The sequence below is a fragment of the Aedes albopictus genome, chromosome 3 (assembly GCF_035046485.1).
Source record: "Aedes albopictus strain Foshan chromosome 3, AalbF5, whole genome shotgun sequence".
NCBI lineage: Eukaryota > Metazoa > Arthropoda > Insecta > Diptera > Culicidae > Aedes > Aedes albopictus.
Genome location: NC_085138.1, coordinates 12,598,398 through 12,624,570, shown reverse-complemented (window position 1 = coordinate 12,624,570; position 26,173 = coordinate 12,598,398). Strand labels below are relative to the sequence as shown.

At 41.6% G+C, this 26,173-nt stretch overlaps 2 protein-coding genes across 2 annotated transcripts; both read right to left on the bottom strand.

The window, feature by feature from the left end:
* Positions 1-7,579: 7,579 nt before the first annotated feature.
* On the bottom strand, positions 7,580-12,647 carry LOC109421675 (cilium assembly protein DZIP1L). Its single transcript, XM_062856870.1, has 3 exons — positions 12,205-12,647; positions 11,379-12,144; positions 7,580-9,448 (listed from the first exon to the last, which is right to left on the bottom strand). The coding sequence occupies exons 1-3, from the start codon at positions 12,305-12,307 to the stop codon at positions 7,738-7,740; spliced, it is 2,580 nt and encodes an 859-aa protein (XP_062712854.1). The 5' UTR covers positions 12,308-12,647; the 3' UTR covers positions 7,580-7,737.
* A 109-nt stretch (positions 12,648-12,756) lies between these two features.
* LOC109421797 (DNA replication complex GINS protein SLD5) lies at positions 12,757-13,796 on the bottom strand. The gene is made up of 2 exons (XM_019696346.3): positions 13,440-13,796; positions 12,757-13,368 (listed from the first exon to the last, which is right to left on the bottom strand). Exons 1-2 carry the CDS (start codon positions 13,539-13,541, stop codon positions 12,790-12,792), a joined length of 681 nt encoding a protein of 226 aa, XP_019551891.1. The 5' UTR covers positions 13,542-13,796; the 3' UTR covers positions 12,757-12,789.
* Between the last annotated feature and the right edge of the window lie 12,377 nt (positions 13,797-26,173).

The window sequence follows — 26,173 nt, the reverse complement described above, 5'->3', positions numbered from 1 at the left end:
CACGTACTCCGGTGAGACTCGAACTCACGACTCCCAATTCGCTAGACGGGCGCTTCTATTCCTTCAAGCTACGGAGTCACTCGACTATCTCCGTCGCCAGCAGGCCTAGAACTGAACTCGATTCCACAATCGCACATGGTTATCTTCTTTTCACAATCCAAACCCCCTTCGGATGGGATTAGATGAACATCTAACACATTGTCTGTTGTGCACATGTAATTCAACAGTGTAATTTCCCACATGGCTTGGTCAGCCAAAGCAAAATCAAGAAATTGACATTTGTAAGGTGCTACGGTCACCCTTACCGTATTCGGTCGGCCGAGGACCGACCCGTCGAGAGTCCGACTGCACACTAATTGCCATACCAATAAGTGATTGGAAAGGCAGTGCCCGAAGCTCTCGACAATTAAAAATAACTTCCTCTCCCGCTTTGACATACATGTGCACAACAGACAATGTGTTAGATGTTCATCTAATCCCATCCGAAGGGGGTTTGGATTGTGAAAAGAAGATAACCATGTGCGATTGTGGAATCGAGTTCAGTTCTAGGCCTGCTGGCGACGGAGATAGTCGAGTGACTCCGTAGCTTGAAGGAATAGAAGCGCCCGTCTAGCGAATTGGGAGTCGTGAGTTCGAGTCTCACCGGAGTACGTGGATTTCTTTTCATAATTTCAAATCTCAATTTGTTCATCGAGCACATGTTCTGTTGTGCACATGGATGTCAAAGCATTTTCAACAGTGTAATTTCCCACATGGCTTGGTCAGCCAAAGCAAAATCAAGAAATTGACATTTGTAAGGTGCTACGGTCACCCTTACCGTATTCGGTCGGCCGAGGACCGACCCGTCGAGAGTCCGACTGCACACTAATTGCCATACCAATAAGTGATTGGAAAGGCAGTGCCCGAAGCTCTCGACAATTAAAAATAACTTCCTCTCCCGCTTTGACATACATGTGCACAACAGACAATGTGTTAGATGTTCATCTAATCCCATCCGAAGGGGGTTTGGATTGTGAAAAGAAGATAACCATGTGCGATTGTGGAATCGAGTTCAGTTCTAGGCCTGCTGGCGACGGAGATAGTCGAGTGACTCCGTAGCTTGAAGGAATAGAAGCGCCCGTCTAGCGAATTGGGAGTCGTGAGTTCGAGTCTCACCGGAGTACGTGGATTTCTTTTCATAATTTCAAATCTCAATTTGTTCATCGAGCACATGTTCTGTTGTGCACATGGATGTCAAAGCATTTTCAACAGGATTCCTATTTCCAAAACACAAGTGAAAATTTCGTCTCATAGCACAAGGCTTGCTTTGACTGAACTATAATGATTTTATAGTGTCGGCAAGAAACGTCATTCAGATTTTATGGCAGGCCAGCGTAAAAAGCTGGATAGAAGGTGAAATTAGGCAAGTAGGCCATGTATTGAACGAATACATCGAATGCGTGAAACTTCTGCCGTGCGACCTGTGCAACTTCTATAAAAAATTTCACACTTGTTCGCTACCTAGCGAATTCTATCATATCTATCATTTCATTATCCACTTTGATCTCTACTCCCTTATACTATGAGTAGAAAGAGACCGATATAGCCACAAAATCATCAAGTTATTAATAGAATACGGTCGATAAATCAGCATATGATATGAAAAGTTTGGCTCAAAAAGAAAAGTGTTCTATCCTATAAGATCGAAAAAGCTAATAGGAAGAACACGCCGCGATATAGGCATACCCCTATGAACGGAGTGCGAATTCCGAAAAAGCTACCGATCGATAGAATTTGTGATGAAAACAGAACAATACATTAGGCAGTCGGGTGCCTGAAACTTTTGCCAGTCTTGGTAAGGTGGTATGAAAACTACCAACCAAGCCGATCTGTTTAAAAGCACAGGTCGCACGGCAGAAGTTTCACGCATTCGATGCATTCGTTCAATACATGGCCTACTTGCCTAATTTCACCTTCTATAAAAAATTTCACACTTGTTCGCTACCTAGCGAATTCTATCATATCTATCATTTCATTATCCACTTTGATCTCTACTCCCTTATACTATGAGTAGAAAGAGACCGATATAGCCACAAAATCATCAAGTTTTTAATAGAATTGTCCGCGTGGTCTTGTAGTACCCCTGCTAGGTAAGAATCAGTCATTACCATACATATTAAATGCTAGACATGACCCCATGGATAGCATTTGCATATGTAAAAGCTTTGCTGATGTGACTTTCCTATTAGGGCAATTCTCTCATCTCATGTTTGTCTTCAAAACCTTATCAAGCTTAGAAAATTGAAGTTGATAAACAATACATTACAAGGTTCGAATTCCCATAGAATGAGATCATTCATTCGCACTACAACACCATAGGAGATAATACCACATTGGCTGATTACAGTACAAATGTGAAAAATCTCCCTTTTTCCCCTATCCGCAACCCGGGGACGCGCCCTGTTGGATTTCGAAAGCCTCGGAGAATATTACAAACCTTCAATGGCATTCCCATAAACTAACCCACATTGCCCATTCAGGGGTCTGACTGGGCCTATTACCCTCCCTCAGTTTGTAATATTCTCTCCAACTTGGAATTATATTTTCCCGGCACATAAATGACTTCGACAAATGTTCGATATACTATGCAGCGTTATGATCAGTATAACTATATCAGATGACTTGGAGATCTGATTCTTACAGAATTGTTTGCCATTGATTATACATTCAGCTATTCTAATCATTACTGCAAAGGCCATCGACCACATGCCTGAAATCAAAGCTTCCTGGAAGATATAATCCAAGCCCAGGGTATTTGGGTTGCTTTTATTGCACTTTAATTCAATGCCGGAAGATTTGCCGGAAGATGTGGAAATCGAGTAAGAGTCCCAGCCACTACAACAGCTGCTTTTATACAGTACGTTTTGTAATGTTGCCAAAACACAAAACAGCAGCGCTTCGTAGCCGTTTAAAGAACACTCTTTCAGCTAGAAGCTGTGAAGAAGAATCTGTTGGCGCAACCACACAGCTTGTTGAATGTAAACATTATTGCGTTTGACGTTTCACAAGCTTTCAAAGCAAGATGAAGTTGGGTAAGGTTTCTTGTGGCACAATTATGAAGCCTTGTCTGGAGTAAAACAAAACGGGCTATTTTCTATGTTATTTATATATAGCAGTGTGGCAGCGAGGACATCATCGGGACCAGTGGATACGGAGATCGGGAGTTCGATTCCAAGTAGCGGCAAGTACTTTAATTATTCAATTTTAAAAGTGATAATTTCAGTTCCACATGTATTGTGTCACGGTATCCATAACCTAATTATATTTAATCGTTTAATTTGGGGATGCCGTAAAACTATTTAACAACTGCGAAAAGGCTGAAAAAGCGCCTTCTCAAGATGTTATTCAGTTAGTGGTTACATAGGAGCCGAGAAAAGAGCTATGACTAGGTGGCATAAAAGCTGATCGCACAGCATGTACAAGCTGATAAGTTCGCCAGATTCATTGGTATAGGGCTTGCATAGAAGCTTCCGTCCATATGTACATCACAGTAACTCAGCATCAAGCCAAGCCGTATTAAGGACGCTTTGTTGACGTTTACATTCACAATAAATGTTAGTTGTGTAGTTGACATCAATCTAGAAATATGTACCATTACAATGACTTTTTCCAGAAATTCTGTCAGGGTTTCTTTCTGGAACTACTTTAGAAATATCTCTTGGCATGCATCCTAGGATTTGTCACAGGATTCCTTCCGCATTGTTCCATGACAAATGTTTGCGATATTCTTTTTTGAATTCTTTCCGGAGATTTTTACGGATCCCTACTGGCATTTTTCAAAGATTCGAACATTATACTTTTTCAAGACGTATCAACATAGGATTTGCGTGTATTATACGTCGTTTTGAAAAAGTATCCGAGATTTGTTTCCTTAAGAATCTTCCGAGATTCCTGAACTCCTACCGTTTTCTGCTGGGGTTTTTCGCGAGGATGTTTTTTTGTCCAGAATTTCGTCTGGAGATTTTTTACGGTATTACTCCCAGAGTGCCTCGTGGGATTTACTCGAAGTTTCTCCTGCGTTTTGCCCGAAGAAATTAGAGCAGGATTTATTCCATAATCGATTCTGAGATCTACACGAAACTCTCTCAAGGTGCATCGCAGGTGTTTTCAGAGAATTTCTCCTAAAGTTGCTCTAGGAATTCCTCCTTAAGATTTTTCGCGATTCCTTCCAGCGTTTCTCGTGAGATTTCTCCAGTAGATCTTCCCGGGATTTCTTCCAGAGTTGCTGCAGGAGCTAGCTGTGGGATTTCTGCTACAGTTCCTGCAAGGATTTCTTAAGGAATTTTCCACGAATTTTCTGCAGTAGCAACTGCAATTTCTTCAAGAAATTTCCGATTTTACTTCAGAGTTTCGCTTTTGCATTTCTTCTTTGAATTTTCAGCTGAAATATTTCCTAAAAGTTCTTGCGGGATGTTTTTTAAGTTTCATTTGAGATTTCTCTCGGGGTTTCTCCCGCTACTTTTCTCAGAAGATTCTTTCCGGCGTTGGTCCTGGGATATCACTCTAAGTTTTTCTGAATTTATCCTGGACTTTCTCCTAAGTTTTTTTAGTGCCTTTTGGAATTTTGCATTTCTTCTTTGAATTTTCAGCTGAAATATTTCCTAAAAGTTCTTGCGGGATGTTTTTTAAGTTTCATTTGAGATTTCTCTCGGGGTTTCTCCCGCTACTTTTCTCAGAAGATTCTTTCCGGCGTTGGTCCTGGGATATCACTCTAAGTTTTTCTGAATTTATCCTGGACTTTCTCCTAAGTTTTTTTAGTGCCTTTTGGAATTTCTGCAGAAGCTGTTTCTCATAGTGTTCTTCCCGTGATTTCTTACAGAGCTTTTTACAAGCCTTTCCTCGAAGTTATTTATCGCATTTCTGGCAGTGATCCAGATGAGTTTTTTATTTGCCAATTTTATCGGATCATTCCCCCATTTTCTGGAATAATTGCTCCAGGAGTTTTTTCAGGGATTTTTCAGTTTATCTCGGAATGTCTCCTGTGAGAACAAAATTCCTTGTAAGAAATTCCCGGAGGATACCGGAAGGAATTAAGGTGAAATGTGAGGATGTTCAAGAAAAACATCGGAAACTCTAGAAGAAATCCCTTGAAGAACTTCTTCATGAACCCAACAAAACTTCTGGGAAAAACTGGATGCAAAGCTATCCCAGAAAACCATTAACAGAAATTATTGGCAGGGTTATCAAATCAATTTTCTGTAATGAGGCACGGTCGGTGTAGTACTAGATTTGTAGTAATGAGCTGAATTTTAGTATGGTGAGAAGGTCAGTTCTCCGTTTCTGCAATGAAATGGTGCAAAAAGCGTGGGTATTATGATTCCTTGCCTAATTTGATGCTGTTTGAGCAAAACTTTGGGCAATAGTGTTATTGTTTTCTCCATTTCTTGCAACATAAACAACATAGTTATCCAAAGTTTTGCTCAAACAGCATCATATTAGGCAAGGAATCATAATACCCACGCTTTTTGGATCATTTCATTGCAGAAACGGAGAATTGACCTTCTCATCATACTAAAATTTAGTTCATTACTACAATTCTAGTACTATACCGAACGTGCCTTATTATGCAAAAATCTAGGAGTTTAGCAAAAAAGGTACTTAGAACACTCAGAAAAATATATATTAAATTCTAAAATAAACGACTTTGAAACAAAAATAAAATACCATTGATCCACGGCCTAAGTGCGATTTTTATTGAATCAACAACAGCAAGTATTTGCTTCAAAGCATTTATTTTGTTGTTTTTAAGTCCAGCTGTCATAAGCCTGAATGTAAATTCAAAGTGAGAAATATTTGATTCTAATATTCAATTTCATTGAAACAAATATATTACTACTTTATTTCAAAAATATTTATTTTTGATTCAAAAAGCACATCTTTTTGAATCAAATACAGATTATTTTCGTTTTAAAAATAATATTATTTGATACTAATATATTTCAAAAAAACCATTAAAATATATTCGTAATGGATTATCTGCTTTGATTGATTGCGATCTAATAAATACTGAGAGCATGTGATCAAAATGCTCCCATTAGTTATAAGATCGTAATCAATCAAAACAGATAATCCAATAAAAAAAGGATAAGACTTTTGGGGAATCAAATTTACTAGTTTGAGCTAAGTATATAATCTTAACAAGAGTTTTCAGAATTTTGCAGTTTTATATGTTTCGAACATCGACATCTCTTTTGCTGTTCGTAGCAAGTAAGTTTTTGTGCAGTTGTCCTATGTTGCATCAGCCTCCAGCCGGTGCAGGTGGAGGCGGTGTAGCTGCAGACGCAGATTCGGCGGAAGGTTCGGTGGAATAGCGGAAGAAGATTCTGTCAATCAGAAAGTGTATCCTTAGTATACATAATTTTATGAAAAGTAGATGCTTACCAGGTCTTTTCTCCATTACGGCAACATGCACTTTCTTCCTATCCACTAGAAACAGCTACAGATTGAGTTCGTCGAGATCCTGAACAGGCTATCTGTGTTGCCGGTATTAAGAAGGAGAAATATGAATTTTAGAAATAAACAGTAAGTTTCATTTCATTGTACTTACCAAAGAAGGCAGTCACTGTGTCATCCGACAAACCAAACGTTTTAAATAAATTGAATGTTTTTAGTTTTCTTACTACGACCTCTATTTCAACAATTTTGTCCGGCGAGTCTTTTATTTTTTCAACAAAAACAAAATGCCGGCGGATATACTTGTGCAAAATGCTATATTTATTTCAAAGTAGTTACTTTTTTCAAATCAAAAACACAACAACTTTGTTTCTAATACATTTATTTTAGAATCAAAGTCGCTTGGTATTAGAATCGAATATTAATTTGCTTTGATTTAAAAACAGTAATGAATTTGAATCAAAGTGGTTATGCATTTGTTTCAAATATGCGAAATTCTTCTGCGTGAAGAGTTCAGTTATATAGTGGGATTTCTAGGGTGGAAACTTGCGTATTTTACCAGGTTTTGGAAAAACCTGGACAACTCAGGGAATTTTATTTTGTCTTATAAGTAGACACCCTGCAAGATCCAAATTGGAGTTTTGACGATGTTTGAAGTGATCCACTCTGGGTGAAATCTGAGACCGAACGTCTACCTCCGTAGCAACATATGTGTACAGTATCAACTGCCTCCGCATATCTTTATATGTAGGACTAGACCCCCGGGACTCCAGTTAGCCTAGTGGTTAAGGCTACGGATATCCAATCTAGAGACGATGGGTTTCGGTCGGGAAAATTCAAATATACGACTCCCTGGACATAGTGTATCATTGTCCTTGCCTCACAATATAGTAAGGGGAGCAATATGGGTCACCTAAGGAATTGATCCCATTAACTTTCTAAACATAAATTTCATATCTTCGTTTTCTTCCACAACTTTCAGATACACTACTTAGCTATGATATAAGATGATAGAAAGATCATAAGGTTTGAGCCCTGGTTCTTGACAAGCAATTTTCAAAGCATGGCCCATCTTGAGAAATCGAATAGTTTAAAATCCTCTCAATACAGGGATGAACCAACCCCCGGCTGAAAATCTCATTAATAAAGATAAATAATAATAATAGTTGAAAATTGACGGTATTTACTTGTTGTAATTTTTACATTGTTTTACAAATAATTGTATTGAATTTATTGCTCATTTTCGGAGAGCATCGATCTTCGAACAGTATTATTTGCTATTTATGTTCACCTACCTATTCTATCTTACTTTTCCTCGTCGAAGCTACTGATGTTCCAATCGGAGTCTTCGTCCGCCTTCGAAACGTTAATCACGGTTGAAGACAGCGTAGGGCCCATCTGCTTGGACATGTTCATCATCGAATCCACCTTTTCGCCCATCCCCCCAGCCCCACTGTCTCGGTCCAAATTGAACAGAACACGTTTCTTGGGAATGGGTTTCGGTTGAAGTGGTACCGCTTCCAGGATGTCGCTCAGATCGGAATCGTTCGCATCGATTGCCGGTCGGCTGACGGTGATCACATCCGGTGGCGATGGTGCGGAGGAAAGACGTTTCACCGGGGTGTCCAGTAGCCTTTCCAAATGGCGATCGTGGTCGGTCAAGGAAGGTCGCGGGGAGGTTCTGATCGAGGGGATGGGGCTTCGCGATAAGGACTCGGCCAGTGGGTTGATTTCCGCTTGAACTGTGATGACGTCATCGCTTGTAAGTTTCACTTCAGGAACGGATCTGGTCTTGAACAAATTCGATGCGATGTCGGTTTGTTTGGGAACGGAAAGCCGATCTTCATTGGCTAGTTTCAACTTTGAAGGAAGGATATCTATAACAGGGTGCCTCTCGGGCACTTGAAACGTTGACCGTAACTTCGGAACGGGTTGGGACGGCGCTTCTCGTTTCTTGATAATCGGTTGTTCGTCTGTTTTGCGTCGAGCTCTCGGTTTCGGTGCTTCCTCATTCATTCGACTTTTTGCTAATTGATCGACTTTCGTCATCAACTGATTCCTAGTTATGAAGAAACCACGATTTTTCTTTTTGCTAATGTCTCTTCGCTCTGCCAAAACTACGGAGGCGGCATTGAGATCTTCTTTGGATATTGCTTTTGTCCTGGTATCAATGCCCAACTGTTTCAATCGGGTCTTGAAGGTATTCAAAATCAGCTTTTTGGGAGAAATCAACGGTTTCTCTGTTGCTTTGTGGACTACGTGCAATTGTTTAGGTTCTTCTTGCGGAATAGGCACACTAGGCCGCAACAGTAGTTTTGCTTTTGCAGCCTCCAAAGCTCTAATCTCTTCATCACTTTCGGACTGATCAGTTTCATCCGAAGCAGTTTCGTTTTCTTGATGTACATCAATCCCATTTATTTTATGACCTTCTTTTGCCCCGGACAATACCGGTGGAAGAGACGCCTTAAAGTCAAACTTTGGCACAGGAATTTGCAACAACGAACTCTCCGCAATTTTCCCACTAGATTCTTTACTATCTTGTTTGACTTCCCTTTGTCGCTCCACCATTTGTTCTATCCGTCTGAACTTCTCCTCGTACGCTGACTCGATAGTTTCCACAGTCTCCCTAACTTGCCGCTGACTGCTTTCATACATCTGCTCCAGTTCTCGGTATCGCTGCTTCCAGATACTCTCGTCCTCTTCGTTCCGGTTGTGTGCAGACACATTCGCTACCACCATTCGATCGCGTTTCTCCAGCTCCTGTATGGCATCGGTCAGACTCCGTCGGACCTGCTCGATTTCACTGTTGAACTTGGCACGCTCAGCCGTCTTCCAGCTCTGGAACTGTTCGTTCTGCTCGCGGACTATCGATTCGAGTTCGGATTTGGAAATGTAGTCCGCTGGAGGTGCACGTGGCGGTGGTAGTGGCGATGGCTGCCGAGGTGGGGGAGAATGTACGACCGGTGGAAGCGCTGGGCGAGTCGGTGACGGCGTGAAGCGTGGAATCGGGGAAAGTCTGGAAAAGGGATGTGTATTAGGGTAGCTGAAATGTCTTAGTTAGTAGTAGTCTCAAGTTTTAGTCTGGGAAAAGTAGGGAATCGCGCCACTTGGGCGGTGGCTTCTATATTCGTCTGTTTTCCACTATAACTCAGTCAATTTTGATCCAATTGACTTGAAATGTTGTACACGGGTAGATACTATACCTATCTCACCACATTCCAAAAGTTGTTACAATAGCTTCAAATTTGACTGAGTTATAGTGGAAAACAGACTAATATAGAAGCCACCGCTCACGTGGCGCGATTCCCTATGCCTTTCAGAATTTTACCAGAACAAAGCTCCTTTAACACGCTAAGTACCCACAGGCAAAAACGTGCACGTCGTCCATATCTCAGTTGTTAGTGAACCAAATTTAAATCTTTTTGCATTATAGAAATCCTACACTATCCTAGAAAGGTGTAGTGAAAGCCAGGCGAATTCATTAGTTCCACATTTTTAACTTCTTTCGGTTCCGTTTTGTTCCCACATTGGTTATGAGTACCATGTCTTTGTAGCAAGTTCTCTCGGAACCTCGACAAGATAGCAAAATCCTGTCTTCGGCAATGTTTTTCAGAACAACAACCACTTTCTGGTTATGGATTTCATAGTTCCGAATTTCTCCACCACGTGGCGCTTGTGTACATAACGACTTCCGGTACGACTTTGGTGGGCATAGCACGAGATTGAAGCCAGATAGGAAGATACGATCTTCGGCAAAGTTGTTCAGGACTACGAGTAATTCTATGTCATGAAAAGCATAGTTCCGAATTTCACTCCCACGTGGCGCTAGTGTACATACATACTTCCGGTATGACTTTTGAGAGATATATCACGAAATTGAAGCCTGATCTTCGGCAAAGTTGTTCAGGACTGAGTACTTCCAAGAGATGAAGAACATAGTTCCGAATTTGACCACCACATGGCGCTAATGTACATAGTGACTTCCGATACGACTTTGGTAGGACATAGCACGAGATTGAAGCCAGATAGGAAGGTACAATCTTCGGCAAAATTGTTCACGATCACGAGACCTTCTAGGTCATGAAAAGCATAGTTCCGAATTTCACCACCACGTGGCGCAGACTTTGCAGAGATATATCACGAGGTTGAAGCCAGATAAAAAGGTACGATCTTCGGCAAAGTTGTTCAGGACTGAGTACTTCCAGGAAAGGAAGAACATAGTTCCGAATTCGACTACCACGAGGCGCTAGTGTACATAGTGACTTCCGGTACGACTTTGGTGAGATATAGCACGAGATTGAAGCCAGATAGGAAGGTACGATCTTCGGCAAACTTGTTTAGGACTACGAAACTTCTATTTTTAAGATGAAGAACAATATTCCGAATTTAACCACCACTTGACGCTAGTGTATATTGCTACTTACAATGGTTAGTAGATGTGCGTTTTGCTTGTGAATGGCGGTAGCACGGTGCTCACATTGAACGTGGACGTGAACTTGGACTTTCTGTTGGCAGATTTTGAATCTGATAGTTGCGTGATAGTTGCGACCCTAAAAGTTGCATTTGGGAGAATTTTGGATCAGAATCAAATTGAAAATGGACGGAAACGACTATTATCGTAATTTTCTACATACTACAAGCCAAATTGTTGTGAAAAATCAAGAATTTGCATTCGTTGAACAAGTAAATTTGATGTTAGGGAATCAACACTGCAGAAAATCATCGTTAAACATCGACAAGATTCCTTAAACCCTTCTAAGATATTACGATAGGCGCACCACGATGGCGTAGTGCTCGTGCAGTGAGCCTTTCTGGGTCATATTGGCTCCGCCAATATCATACTAGAGTTAAAAATGTTATGTAGCTCGTAAAACCAAGCACAAAAATACTCTTTGAAGACAAATATGTCTCTTCTCAATAATGTATAAATGTCCTTTGACACCTACCTTGGAGGGGTCTCCGATTTGCTGCGTACGCTCGTCTGCACCTCTTTCTCGTTAACATCCTTGACATCCTCCAGATTGCTTTGAATCGCAACACTGCAACATTCGACCGCTTTCGGTTTCCTATCCGTCGTCCTATCTCTAACCCGCTCGTCAACGCACACATGACACCGATGCTGCTCCCGACTACGCTGATCGATTAAGTCCTTTTCCGTGGCATTCAATCGTTCCTTCAGCTGTTTCACCTCCAGTTCGAGTTTGATCGTATTGATCAGATTGGAATCCGTTTCGGACAGCTTCCGTCCGCTTGACTGGTGCTCTCCGGTAGAAGCACCGGTACCGGATGAAGTCTCAACGTGCTTCCTAGCCATGTGGGCGTTCAGTAGCTCCAAACTTATGAAGTTCTTCGTACACTTCGAGCAAGGATAGACCATTTGTTGGGCATGGGCATTCTCGGCCCTCTGCAGCTTCCGATGCAACGAAACGATTTCTTCGTTTTTCTTGCGGCAGATTCTCTCCAGACGGTTGTTTTCCTTCTGAACGTCCTGCGCTGTGTTGCGTATCTCCACTACCGTTTCGTCCAAAAACTGTTTGCAGAACAGTAAATATTGAATGCTAAACTGAGCCAAAATGAAGTACTTCCCTATGGCAGGATCTAGGATACGATTGTTCAGTACCGTTCCGATGGGTACTTCCGCAATGTGTGGAATAAACTCATCCAACTTCTCGTAATCCTTATCGGCAACAATGGCGTAGGGATCGATTGACGCTGAAAATGAGACACTTCGAAGCTCTATTGCATAATTGGTAGTTTTACAAGAATGCTTACCGATAAAACGCCAATCAATGCAGTGGCCAACTGAAAGCTCCTTTATCAGAAATCCAGCTTCGCGGGCAATCTTTGGAAAATTGTGATTCCATTTGTGGGCCATGTCCCTTGCCGTCCAAAGGGAATTTGATTACACAACAGCCTTTCAACCGCGGCTTTGACGCCACATCAAAAATTTAGAATGTTTTCAAACCAGCTTTGTTGTTGTTTAGTTGGTTTACTAGAACTCGTAAAATAACAATCGACTCCGAACGAATGAATAAGACACGAGTCAAAACAATTTGTTGCTATGGAAACAATCAATTTACACCACTCTCATTCATAAGAACGTATTTCTTGATAGTATGTATGCAGTACTAGATTAGGCGAACAATTCGCGCCACTTTTCTTTCCCTTGAAATGCAGACGGTAAATCATTACTATTATAAATAAATAGGCACTATTTAATTCGAGCAATACCTAATTGAGTAAATGTTTGATATGTTACTGCGAAACTTTTAGTATGAAAACAGCACAAAAAGACGGATTTCTCATAAAATAAATAACTGCAAATCCTAGTATACGTATGAATTGAAGAGCAAAAATTTAAATCAAATCAACAATTTCTTCTAAAACTAATGGTTCCACATCGCGATACTTAAACATATGGATGCTCCCCGCGGCGATATTGATCGTGTCATGATTGGCGCTGATCGAAAATTCGGCCACATTCTCCTTGGCCCGAATGAACACATAACTGTCTATATTGGGAACCACTTTGCGTACCTGCTCGTCCCCATCATGGTGGATCCGGGGCATGTGGCGCACCGCCAGTTGAAAGAAATGGTTCTCCATACCGCTATGGAAGTCCGTCGCAAACTGCAGCTCCCCGGGGGATAACCGTTTGCTGCCCACTGGCCGTTTAGATTCCTCCTCGAGAATGTGAAAGGCATATTCCTCGATTTTCTGCAGCCGACACCGATGGTAACTGGCCACTATGTACCGGATCCGTTCCACCTCCATCCGGTGGGCGATGTACAGCATATCGTTCTTGTTCGTGGTTGCCAAGTTTTCCTCCATGTGAACCAACTGGCTCATTACCATATCGACGATATCCTCTTTGTACGGTAGTAGCTGAACCGCAAATTTCTCATTCATCCAGGCCTTTTGAAGATGCTCCAGTAACTACGGGGAAGTTAACCATTTTTCATTCAGATTCTAGCAGTAAGTGTAGGTAGGTTCGTCTTCGTACATACCTGTTGGGATGTCATAGGAATTTCTTCCTCATCATCGTCATCCTGAGAAATGTGAAGGCTATCCTCGGCTGCAAGGTGTTGGTCATCGTCCTCGTAATCCATTTGCAACAAATTTCACCTATTTTACGTTTAATTTCCTACTGAGAACCTATCAAAACTGATGATCACAGCTGCTAGATCGCAAGCAAAACAAACCCAAGTTTTGCGCGCGCGACACGGACCAATCAGCATCAGAGCTGCTTGCGCAAGCGTCCGATGTCAGTTTGCTGCTGGATGAGGGTCGATGCGGGAGGCGGAGGTCGATGAAGCACTCATGGAGTGAACACAAACAAACGGAAAATCGTTGTCTGCGCGGTGTGTGTTCGATTTACCATCTAGAGCCAATGTCAACCTGATGTCGGTTGGTTTGAAGTGGATACGAGGTGGATTTTCAAACAGGTTTTCAGCAGCGCGAAAAGTGGAACCGAAAGCTGAACTCTGAAAAACGACACCACTGCGATGAACACCTATGAGATGCCGTATCAGCCAAAATATAACGCCACGGCGACCAGGGCCTAAGATGAAGTTCCGTGTGGTACAGCCAAATCGAGAGCCAAATAACATTTTGAGAATTTAATGAGTGGGGTATTGCATCTTGCATTGCTTTAGATTAGGGAAGATTCAAAAATTACGTCCATCGTTTTTCGGGATTTCTAGACCCCCCCTCCCCCCTCTGTCACGCAATTTCCCCATACCCAATGCACGTACTGTCACACTTTTCTAGAGCCCCCCCCCTCCCCCAAATGTTGGACGTAATTTTTGAACGTTCCCTTACCGTGCAAATGTTCAATAGTCTAAAATATTTGTTCACACGTCAAACACCAAGGAAAGTAGCAAGTAAACAAACCGATTATTCCATGCACCACCCAAAAAGTGTAACCGTCGCTTAAAATTTCTAGCAGCGAAACGAACCAATGTATGCTTAAACTGGTGGGAACATATTGTGGTGTGACAAAAAAATTCTACAGGGGGTCGAATACGGTGCAAAAAAAGCAATATAAAATATAATTTGGACATGCATGGTGCTGTATGTCTTGTTTCGAAGAGTATGTGTATATTCTTATAACAACAGAGTCTTCTATATGTCGATTATTGGGTCAATCAGACCCATTCCAAGCCTATAAGACAAATTGGCTTCTTAAGCCTCGTCCTAAGCGTTGTTGAGATTATTCCATATTCTGAATACACACGTCAAACTGAACCGAAACACAAAGTTTTGTGAATCGGCTTCTTCAGCGGTGTTGAGATAATTGCATATTCTGAATCTGCATGTCCAACCCAAAATCCAAATTATCATGAATTTTGGTGCCCGGCAACCTATCTATATATATAAAAATGAGTTTGAGGTTCCTTTGAGGCAACAAAACTCAGGAACGGATGAACCGATCAGCAAGACTCTTGCACGGTTCAATTCGTATTCATGGTGGCTGTGTTTATATGTACAAAAAGTTACGAAAATCTACTGAAAAAGTAAGAAAATTGCAATAGTGCTGATTTTTGATGAGCTGGGAAGAAAATCAACACGATCAAAATGAAACCAATCTAGAGTGCGGTGCAACAATGGTCTCAACAGTTGTCAAACCACGACTTGGCAAGACGAAGTTTGCCGGGTCAGCTAGTTTCAAATAAATAAAAAAAGGAATGGTGTTTGCCACGAATAGGCTCGGGAACGGGCCAACGGATCTACACCATTCTTTCAGTCTTCCATTCGTGCAGGGCTCCGACGGGTTCGTACGAAAAAATAATTGGGAGAATCGACCGGGAACGCACTGAAAACAAGAAAGTTTGAAGTTCCATTTTGCGGAGCATTTTCTACAGAACTGCATGTCAAAAACACAGTAGGCAGGCAGAACGACGTTTGCCGGGACCGCTAGTTTCAAAGAAAGGTTGAAGTTTGTATGGGAGCGGTTTGTCGTATCACCCCTCGTCGCATTTTGTACTGGGCGGAACAGTTGCCCAGCTGTCAAAAGGTAATTTCAAAAAATCTTTTTGAAATTGATTTTATCTACAAAAATAAAGTTCTAAAAACCTGAAAAAATCGTAGTGGCTTAGTAAAAGGTGTTCTTTTATATAAAATCATATTCCAAGATTCCAAGGTTCCAAGATGGCGGCCAAAACTCCAGAATGAATGCTATTTAACGGCAATGCTGCTTCGGATACTATGCAATATAGGTATCTATCGATCGAGCTTCATGAGTAGAAGTCTAGAATTGATATTTGACGCCATTTTGAAATCCAAGATGGCGGACCATATTCAAGATGGCGGCCACGGAATGATAGTTTGAGCTATGATATGATACCATGCAATATGGGTGTCTATCGATCAGGTTTGATGAGCTGAACTCAAGAATGAATATCCGATACCATTTTGAAATCCAAAATGGCGTACCATATCCAATGGCCATGGAATGGTAGTTTGAGCTATGATACCATGCAATATGGGTATCTACCGATCGGGCTTGATGAGTAAAAGGGTAAAGGGTGAGGTATAAGATCAGGGTAGATGGTAGGGTAGTGAGTAGGGTAAACGGTGGAGCAGACGGTCGGGTAGAGGATTTGGGTGAAGGATTGAGTAGAGGGGGTGTAGTAGAAGGATTAAGCACAATATAGTATGGTGAAGGGTTAGAATAGAGGGTATGGTAAAGAATAAGGCAGTGGTTATGGTATAGGATAGGGTAGAGAGTAGGGCAGATGGTAGGGTTGAAGGTTATGATAGAGCGTAGGATAGAGGGCAGAGAAGATAGTAAGGTGGAGGCTAGAGAGCAGAGTGAAGAATTGAGATGAGATTAGATGAGATGAGGTTTTTTCGAGATACCTTCAGCAATTCTTTTCGGGATTTCTTCAGGCATTCCTTTCGAGAATCTTCCCCGGATTCCTTCAGATATTGTTTCCAGAATTGCTGTACGGTTGCTCTGGGGTTCTCTTCAGGTATTTTTGCAGGAGTTACTGCGGACAATCCTGAAAACATTCTTTTAGTTATCCTTTTCTACATTCTTTCAGGGATTCGTGCTGGAATTCCTTCAAAGATTCCTTCCGGGATTCCTGCTGTGATGCCTTCCAAAAAAAATGAAACAAATAGATTTTTGCCGAGATTTTTTTAGGCACTCGTAGATTATAGATAGATCTTCTTTATGGTTATTGCAGGTATTCCTTCTCAGCTTGCCAGAATTGCTTTAGAAAACCCTGAAAGGATTCTTTCAGCAATTCTAGCCAGCATTCTTTCATGGATTTCTGCTCGAATTACTTCACAGATTCATCCTAGTATACTTTCAAAGTGTTCTGTCGAAATATATTCAGAGAATCCTGGTGCCGGGATCGTTGCTGGCTTCTCGGGAGTTTTTCAGGCATTCCTCTCTGAATTTATACAGCAATTCCTCCCGGGATTTCTTTTGTGATTATTTCAGGGATTCCTACCAAGCTTTCAGCTGAGGGTTCTACCAGATATGCCTCCCGGAATTCCTTCAGGAATTTCTACCGGGATTGTTTTGGAAAATCTTGAAAGGTTTCTTTCAAGTGTTCTAGTGAGCATTCCTTTATGATAACTGCTGGTGTTCCTTCAAATATCCTATCTGGGATTTCGTAAATGATTCTTTTGGAGGTTTCTGCTAGGATTGCTCCAGGGATTCCAACTTGTATTTTTTCAAAGATTTCTGTGAATCGTGAGAATCTTGCGAGATTCTTTTGGGTATTCGTGCCAGGATTTCTGTCTGTCGGGTTCCCGTTTTTATTCTTGACATTTTTTTGGGTGGTTTATCATTTTTCATGTAGCCGAAAAAAACTTTATCTTTTCGGTGTAACTTTGATAGTGCCCAGAATAACACCATACAACCTAAAATTGTTCACCCGGAAGAAAATAATAGCGTTTAGATTATTTTTCTGATATAATAACAAATTATCAAAAATTTCAACATCGCATCAAAATTCGAGGTGGCAATTATAGTTTATTTTAATTTCCTCGAATTGACTTTAATATGAATATGTTTTGAAAGGAAGTAACAAAATAACCAGCAATAAATTTGAAAAGTAATGGAAAGCATATTAGTACTAGAGCAATTGACTAAAAAATCATAAAATAAATTAAATTGCTGTAACTTTTTTTCTTGTTAATAATTTCAAGTTTAGTTAAACTTTTTTCAATGTTCATTATATAAGTCATAAACAAAGGCCCGTGGCGCTGTGGCTTACACGTTCGCTTTATAAGCGGATGGTCATGGGTTCGATCCCTGCCCCGGCACTTCGTCAGTTGCTCACCCCCCAGATCGGCTGGCACTTGACCCTCTTCTGAGCTCTCACAGCTCTAACGGCCCCGGATAATATCGACGAACGGCAACTCATAATGGACGACCCCCAATCGGACTGGAAAAGGAGCATCATTTTCATCATCGTGCTCATCATTCTACCAAGAACAGGGTAGAACAGTGAGAGCAGCACAAAAGCAAACCAGTTCGATATAGAAGAATAAGAATATAATAGAATACATTCAGGCGCTGTACAAAGTGTAAATGCAGCAGCCAATTGGAATCGCTTACGCAGTCCCTTAGTGGACAAAATAGCTGTAAAATAGGTTAGGTGGTTAAGGATAAAAAAAAGTCATAAACACTCAAAATTTCATTGCATTCGGTTCATTGAATCCGGAGATATAACAGTTGGCTATCGGATAATTTTGACTTTTTCTAGAATTTTTCTAACTTCATGTAGAATTGCTCGATCTTTCCCAAAATTGGACCATTGATACACAACTAGTTGATCAAATCACAGTAATTTTTTTTTGGAAAAGTGAAAATTTTGCCTGTCCCGATCTTTTTGTCTATCCCCTGTATCTGGTTGAAATTTTATAAAAAAAAAAATGGAATGAAGATGAGTCTGGACGTGTTAGTAGAATACCTGTAAGTACGAGACACTGAAGACGACCTTATAGGTGAGGTCGAAATACGTATCAGTCAAAAGATGCAAATTCTTAGTGGAATTAAAAGGAACTTAATTTTATATCCTTCAAAAGAAGAATAATAAAGATGTTGACAATTCCAAGGCTTGTGCAGTATCTGCTGTGTGGTCCAATGACCACCCGTATTCATACTACCATAGGTAGACATAATGAATCATATCTAGACATTTAGGTACTGTCATGAATAGTATTTCATGTAGGTAGAAATCCTATGCACACAACCATTAGGTAGACACTAGGGTAAGAAATCAAACTTTGAACTAGTCAAATTGTAATCTTAATTTGAACCATTTCGAAATTCATTAAAACGACGTATTTTTTAGGTAAATATTGTCCCGAAAAAGATGTTAAACAGCTTTCCGTAACATAACTTGATAACATGGACTTCAAAAGCATTGAAAAAAGCGTTTTTGTCATGGAAAACAGGCAACTGAAAAATCACTGTGATTTCACCCATTTCCCCCCCCCGAGAAAGCACATTTTCGGTGCACTCGTACAGCTCATACATTGTATCACACGCAATATGTGAACACGTCAAATGAAAGCTTATTTATCGTAGAATCGACCAACCGAATAATATTTCGCATTATTTGTCATAAAATTATCGAATTTAAGTAATTCTTACTTGGAGAATGTTATCTTAAGTTGAACCATTTGTAATCTAAATTTGAACTAGTAAACGGGGGATGAGCTTCCAGTGTTGGCCTGTAGATTGCGCTAGTGGTTGCTTTGTTTACTCTTGGGGGATGAAAAATTCCAAATTTAATTTCCGAATTCCTAAAGAATTTCGAACATTCTGAGTTGAAATTCCACTGCCTAATGATAAATAGGTATGAGAATTAGCAGATTCATGTGATTTTTAATTGTTTAGCATGGAATTGGCTGTTTTGTGAGTTGCTCGAGCTGCTGCCGCCAGTAGTTCAAATTAAGATTAAAATTGGTTCAAATTATGATTACGATGGTTCAAATTAAGATTAAAATCATTGTTGATGAAAAATCGAATATTTCAATGAAATTCGGTGCAAATACAAACTTTTTACCATTTAACAGAAAGCTTATAGCCGTGGCTTTCATGTACATACGATTTTGCCGTAGTAAATTATTTCCTTGTGGGAGAAAAAATCACTTAAAATTTGCACTGCTTCAGAAAGCCGCAATTTGGTTCAAATTTTGATTACCTACCCTACACTTAACTCGGTTTTATTTGTAAAGTATGCAATATTTCTGAAAGTTTAACGTATGTTGAGTACGTAAAGAGAGTTTGTGGAGTACCGAATGAAAAATTTAATTACTTTATCAGAAATCATAATCTGTGTAAATCTAACTTCTACAGTATTTTAACGTTTGGTTATGCTACACATAGTGAGCACTCTTTATTTGATTTGTTTTAGAAAATTAAATTTGAGAAATGTTGAACACTGCCGTTGAAACTACATGAAATTACAAGGACCATGCTTACTTTTAGGCGTTTATCGGGATAGATCTCTGCCCCAATTTATTAGTCCTTTTACTATTATGTTTGAGTGGTTATCATTTGTTTTACCTTGTTTAGAGCTGTATTGTATCTATACGGATCAGAATATAACGATAGCGTAGAAGTTGTGCTGATAAAGAACTTGAGAAAATTATCAGATATTGAGAACCTACAATGAAGGTTTTGTTTTTGGAACTACACTATAGACTTCCATTTTTTTTTTCGTCAAATCAATCTCATATTATTGGAACTTCACGCTGTTTCACTTCGTATAATCGAAAAGTCGTTCCATATGCAAATTACAGATCAATTTTTACATGCCATCCCTGGCCATGGCCAATCGACGCAGTTCAACTGCAGTCCATACTACTATTGTTACATACACGAAAATAAATGAAAAATGACACAAGGAAGCACACTTTATTTGATTGAAAAAGATAGACCGTTTATCTCAATAAAAGTTGACGTTTTCACAGCGTAATGGCAAAAAACCATTTCATAAAATAAAATAACTTATGTCCGACACGACACGAATGCCCTATAGTGCAAATCGTCTGTTTTTGAAATAGGATAGGATGGGGCATTGGCTGAAGAAAAGAGCTCATACTCTAGATAATATTAATAATGATTATTAAATTACACAAGAGTTAAATTGACCGAAGAAAACCTATCCCTGCCGTTACGTTAAGGCTCAAGTTAATGCTTTATTACTTCTAAACGCAAGATACAGTACTGGCCAAAATTATAGGAAGTGGTGATGATACGACATTTAGGTTGATGAATCTCCCTTTGAGATAGCTTTATTCAAATGCAATAATTTTTGTATTATTGTTTATTGACTACGTAATAACAATACAACGTTTCTTACTTCGAACGATTATCAATGAAGAAAATAAAATCAAAATATTGAAATTGGGCAAAAACTACCTGGCCAAAATTATAGGCACTATGTGAACCTGCTAAAGACAGTGTGATATCTTATTTCTGTAACTACTTAAAATCGAGGTTATAATACTTCCACGAGCTTTCAATGTTCTTTTGGCACGGTTTGGAATCGGGATCACTAGTTTAGGCCATTGGCGTTTGGTGTATTTTGATCAAATACCTATGAAAGCTCCAACGAGTACCTGGCAATTTTTAGTTTGATAATTTTACAACTGATGATCAATATTCTTCATATGTTCTCAATACGGTTGTTGTCTAGGCTAGTTGGCAATTAAGCTGGGACAGGAAATTCATGGCTTTGAAACTAAAGAATTGATATTTCAACTTGTTATATGAATCATTGTCTTGCTGGAAGTACCATTTATCACCATTATAACTAAAGTTTTCATCAAAATGTTTATCCTAGACAATAGATAGGGTGATGATATATGGTTTGGCATTCAGTATACCCTTATATAAAATCAGGGGATCAATATCTTGTGCAGAAAATATATCCCCACACACTATTACTACTCCACCTCTTTGCAATCGTGTTTGGACGCTAAGTGATATATGGCGTTATTCTACTCGCCAACTAACAGACACCCCATATTCCACTGAATTTCCTCAAAAGCAATAAAATCAATCAATCAAACAACATGATACCATTGTATTTTGTTCCAATAGACATGTTTTTGGCTCCATTCGAGGCGTTGGTAATTTGTTTGCTGTATCGAACTGGACACCGCTTTTTTGAGTAGCTGTAAAACTTACAACGACAAGTGGGACTGGATACTAACAGTGTGTAAGACTGCAATTCTTCAATAAAAGCTGGACTGCCCGTTTCATAGAAAGGTAGACTGAATGCCATTTGGTATGTCAGAATTATTTTCAATGTTCGCGAGAAATATCTCAATTAGAACTTTGGTCGTAATGATGGCTACAGGTATTTCGAACAAGCCAACGCTTCACCTCACTATTCAAAATAATAAATTTTAATGCCACACAATCAAAACTAATCCATTACAATGCCTAGGAGTTCCAATTCTGGATGGGTTGCCCACTTATCCAAGCTTAAAATCATTTAGACACGGTTGGAGGACATTTACTGTTAACTTCAAATTTATGAACTAGAAATCACAAGAACGGCACGGTAAAGGCTGGGTATGCTGCGCAATTCAGATCCCATTGTGATCCACTAGCCTCTGCCCAGCAACTCCTATCCCTACCTCCACGCGGTACCGGCCGGAAACTATGAGCAACCTTAGGGAAGATCGGGTAACCAACCCCGGTGGGAACTTTGGTCGTAGGCTGACAGGGAAGGGGGGGTTTGCTTCGGCAAACCTGAGCGTCTGTTCTCCAGGAGGAGCGGCTCACAACAGCGTCTGATCCCCATGTTAGGGGCGGCTGATCTACGTCCGAGTGCCAGGGAAGGACTCTAAGCTCAACTGTGCACTATGGTCCTCCGGAAAGTAGGGGGTTGGTGTCAGGCCCTACGAGCCAGCCGTAAAAAACCATTGTAACGGAAAATCAGCAACAGAATAATACGAACCGAGACCAACGGCAACGACCCCAGCGAACAAAAAGGACTTGCGATTGGAAACTCGGTACGTGGAACTGCCGATCTCTCAACTTCATTGGGAGCACCCGCATACTCGCCGATCTACTGAAGGACCGCGGGTTCGGCATCGTAGCGCTGCAGGAGGTGTGTTGGACGGGATCCATGGTGCGAACGTTTAGAGGTAATCATACCATCTACCAGAGCTGCGGCAACACACGCGAGCTGGGAACAGCTTTCATCGTGATGGGTGATATGCAGAGGCGCGTGATCGGTTGGTGGCCGATCGACGAAAGAATGTGCAGGTTGAGGATCAAGGGCCGATTCTTCAACTTCAGCATAATAAACGTGCACAGCCCACACTCCGGAAGTACTGATGATGACAAGGACGCATTTTACGCGCAGCTCGAACGCGAGTACGATCGCTGCCCAAGCCACGACGTCAAGATCATCATAGGTGATTTGAACGCTCAGGTAGGCCAGGAGGAGGAATTCAGACCGACGATTGGTAAGTTCAGCGCCCACCAGCAAACGAACGAAAACGGCCTACGACTCATTGATTTCGCCGCCTCCAAAAATATGGCCATACGTAGCACCTTTTTCCAACACAGCCTCCCTTATCGTTACACCTGGAGATCACCACAGCAGACGGAATCTCAAATCGACCACGTTCTGATTGACGGACGGCACTTCTCCGACATTATCGACGTCAGGACCTATCGTGGCGCCAACATCGACTCCGACCACTATCTGGTGATGGTCAAACTGCGCCCAAAACTCTCCGTCATCAACAATGTACGGTACCGGCGACCGCCACGGTACAACCTAGAGCGACTGAAGCAACCGGATGTCGCCTCAGCATACGCGCAGAACCTCGAAGCCGCGTTGCCAGACGAGGGCGAGCTCGATGAGGCCCCTCTAGAGGACTGCTGGAGTACAGTGAAAGCAGCCATCAACGACGCAGCCGAGAGCACCATCGGGTACGTGGAACGGAATCGACGGAACGAATGGTTCGACGAAGAGTGCAGAACGGTTTTGGAGGAGAAGAACGCAGCGAGGGCGGTAATGCTGCAGCAAGGGACTCGACAGAACGTGGAACGTTACAAACAGAAGCGGAAACAGCAGACCCGCCTCTTTCGGGAGAAAAAGCGCCGCCTGGAAGAAGCGGAGTGTGAAGAAATGGAACTGCTGTGCCGTTCCCAAGAAACACGGAAGTTCTATCAGAAGCTCAACGCATCCCGCAACGGCTTCGTGCCGCGAGCCGAAATATGCAGGGATAAAGACGGAGGCCTCTTGACGGACGGACGTGAGGTGATCGAAAGGTGGAAGCAGCACTTCGATCAGCACCTGAACGGCGTGGAGAACGTAGGCACGGGAGCCCACGGCAACGGAAGGAACGACGACGCCAGTGCAGCGGAGGACGGAAATGAACCAACTCCCACGCTGAGGGAAGTTAAGGATGCCATTCACCAGCTCAAAACCAACAAAGCAGCTGGTAAGGATGGTATCGCAGCTGAACTCATCAAGATGGGCCCAGAAAAGTTGGCCACCTGTCTGCATCGGCTGATAGTCAGGATCTGGGAAACCGAACAGCTACCGGAGGAGTGGAAGGAAGGGGTAATCTGCCCCATTCACAAGAAAGGCGACCATTTGGAATGTGAGAACTTCAGGGCGATCACTATTTTGAATGCTGCCTACAAAGTGCTATCCCAGATCATCTTCCGTCGTCTGTCACCTAAAACAAATGAGTTCGTGGGAAGTTATCAAGCCGGCTTCATCGACGGCCGGTCGACAACGGACCAGATCTTTACCGTACGGCAAATCCTCCAGAAATGCCGTGAATACCAGGTCCCAACGCACCACCTGTTCATCGACTTCAAAGCGGCATACGATAGTATCGACCGCGCAGAGCTATGGAGAATCATGGACGAAAACGGCTTTCCTGGGAAGCTGACTAGACTGATTAAAGCAACGATGGACGGTGTGCAAAACTGCGTAAAGGTTTCGGGTGAACTATCCAGTTCATTCGTATCTCGCCGGGGACTGCGACAAGGTGACGGACTCTCATGTCTACTCTTCAACATCGCGCTGGAAGGTGTGATGCGACGAGCCGGGCTCAACAGCCGGGGAACGATTTTCACAAAATCCGGTCAATTTGTGTGCTTTGCGGACGACATGGACATTATCGCTAGAACATTTGGAACGGTGGCAGAGCTGTACACCCGCCTGAAACGCGAAGCAGCAAAGGTCGGACTGGTGGTGAATGCCTCAAAAACAAAGTACATGCTGGTAGGCGGAACCGAAAACGACCGGATCCGTCTGGGTAGTAATGTTACGATAGACGGGGATACTTTCGAGGTGGTGGAGGAATTCGTCTACCTCGGATCCTTACTGACGGCTGACAACAACGTGAGCCGAGAAATTCGGAGGCGCATCATCAGCGGAAGTCGGGCCTACTACGGGCTCCAGAAGAAACTGCGGTCGAAAAAGATTCACCCACGCACCAAATGCACCATGTACAAAACGGTAATAAGACCGGTGATCCTCTACGGGCACGAGACATGGACCATGCTCGAGGAGGACCTACAAGCACTCGGAGTTTTCGAGCGACGCGTGCTAAGAACGATCTTCGGCGGTGTGCAGGAGAACGGTGTGTGGCGGAGAAGGATGAACCACGAGCTCGCTGCACTTTACGGCGAACCCAGCATCCAGAAGGTGGCCAAAGCCGGAAGGATACGTTGGGCAGGGCATGTTGCAAGAATGCCGGACAACAACCCTGCAAAGCTGGTGTTTGCAACGGATCCGGTTGGCACAAGAAGGCGTGGAGCGCAGAGAGCACGATGGGCGGACCAGGTGGAGCGTGACTTGGCGAGCATTGGGCGCGACCGAGGATGGAGAGCGGCAGCCACAAACCGAGTATTGTGGCGTACTATTGTTGATTATGTCTTGTCTTAATGTTGTTGAACAAATAAATGTATGTATGTAAATCACAAGAATCTCGATATACCTGTCATGGACATTTTATAAAACACACCAAAAAATAAACTCATAAATTAGTGATCTCGATTCTAAACCGTACTAAGAGTTCTGCCAAACAGAATATTTGAGAATCCTGATGATTTTTATTATTAACGTCTGAGATAGAACATCAAACTTTCTTAAGAAGGTCTTAAGTGCCTATAATTTTGGCCAGACAATTTTCGACCAAATTCAAGATTTAAATTCGTTCTCTTTCGTTAAGTTTCACCTCATGTTGGAAACAATGAAATTATATTTTGTGATCAATAAACAATAATACCAAAATTATTGCATTTGAATAAAGCTATTTCAAAGGGAGATTTATCAACCTAAACATCGTATCACCATCACTGCCTATAATTTTGGCCAGTACTGTATATTTGCTTGTGGAAGTCAATAGGGCATATGAATAAAGCTGACAAGGGAAGGTTACGATGGTGTCCCCCGGGGATTTCAACCGGACTATTTTTGTTGCATTCTACATGTGGAAATATGAATAAATCCAAATCCTTTCGGGTGATGGGCCAGTGGTGTAGTCAGGAGGGGCCCTCAAAGGGGCAAATTTGGCAAAATATAACATTATTGAAAATACTCAAACGTCATCAAAATGTAAATTTCACAATGTATTGAAGTAGAAACAGGCAGAATATGCATTTATACATAATTTCGTATCAAATTTAATTTACCATAGGCATTGCCAGGGTAAGAACCAGTTGAAGTTATTTTAATAAAAATATATCATCTTTTTTATCACTCATCTCACCTTGGTAACGCCT

Excerpts from the sequence above, each read along its gene's own strand:
- LOC109421675 (XM_062856870.1), bottom strand. The coding sequence starts at position 12,307 with ATGGCCCACAAATGGAATCACAATTTTCCAAAGATTGCCCGCGAAGCT. Across the intron at positions 12,145-12,204 it reads CATTGATTGGCGTTTTATCG|CGTCAATCGATCCCTACGCC; the intron begins GTAAGCATTCTT and ends TCTCATTTTCAG. Across the intron at positions 9,449-11,378 it reads AAATCGGAGACCCCTCCAAG|ACTTTCCCCGATTCCACGCT; the intron begins GTAGGTGTCAAA and ends TCCCTTTTCCAG.
- LOC109421797 (XM_019696346.3), bottom strand. The coding sequence starts at position 13,541 with ATGGATTACGAGGACGATGACCAACACCTTGCAGCCGAGGATAGCCTT. Across the intron at positions 13,369-13,439 it reads TTCCTATGACATCCCAACAG|TTACTGGAGCATCTTCAAAA; the intron begins GTATGTACGAAG and ends ACTTCCCCGTAG.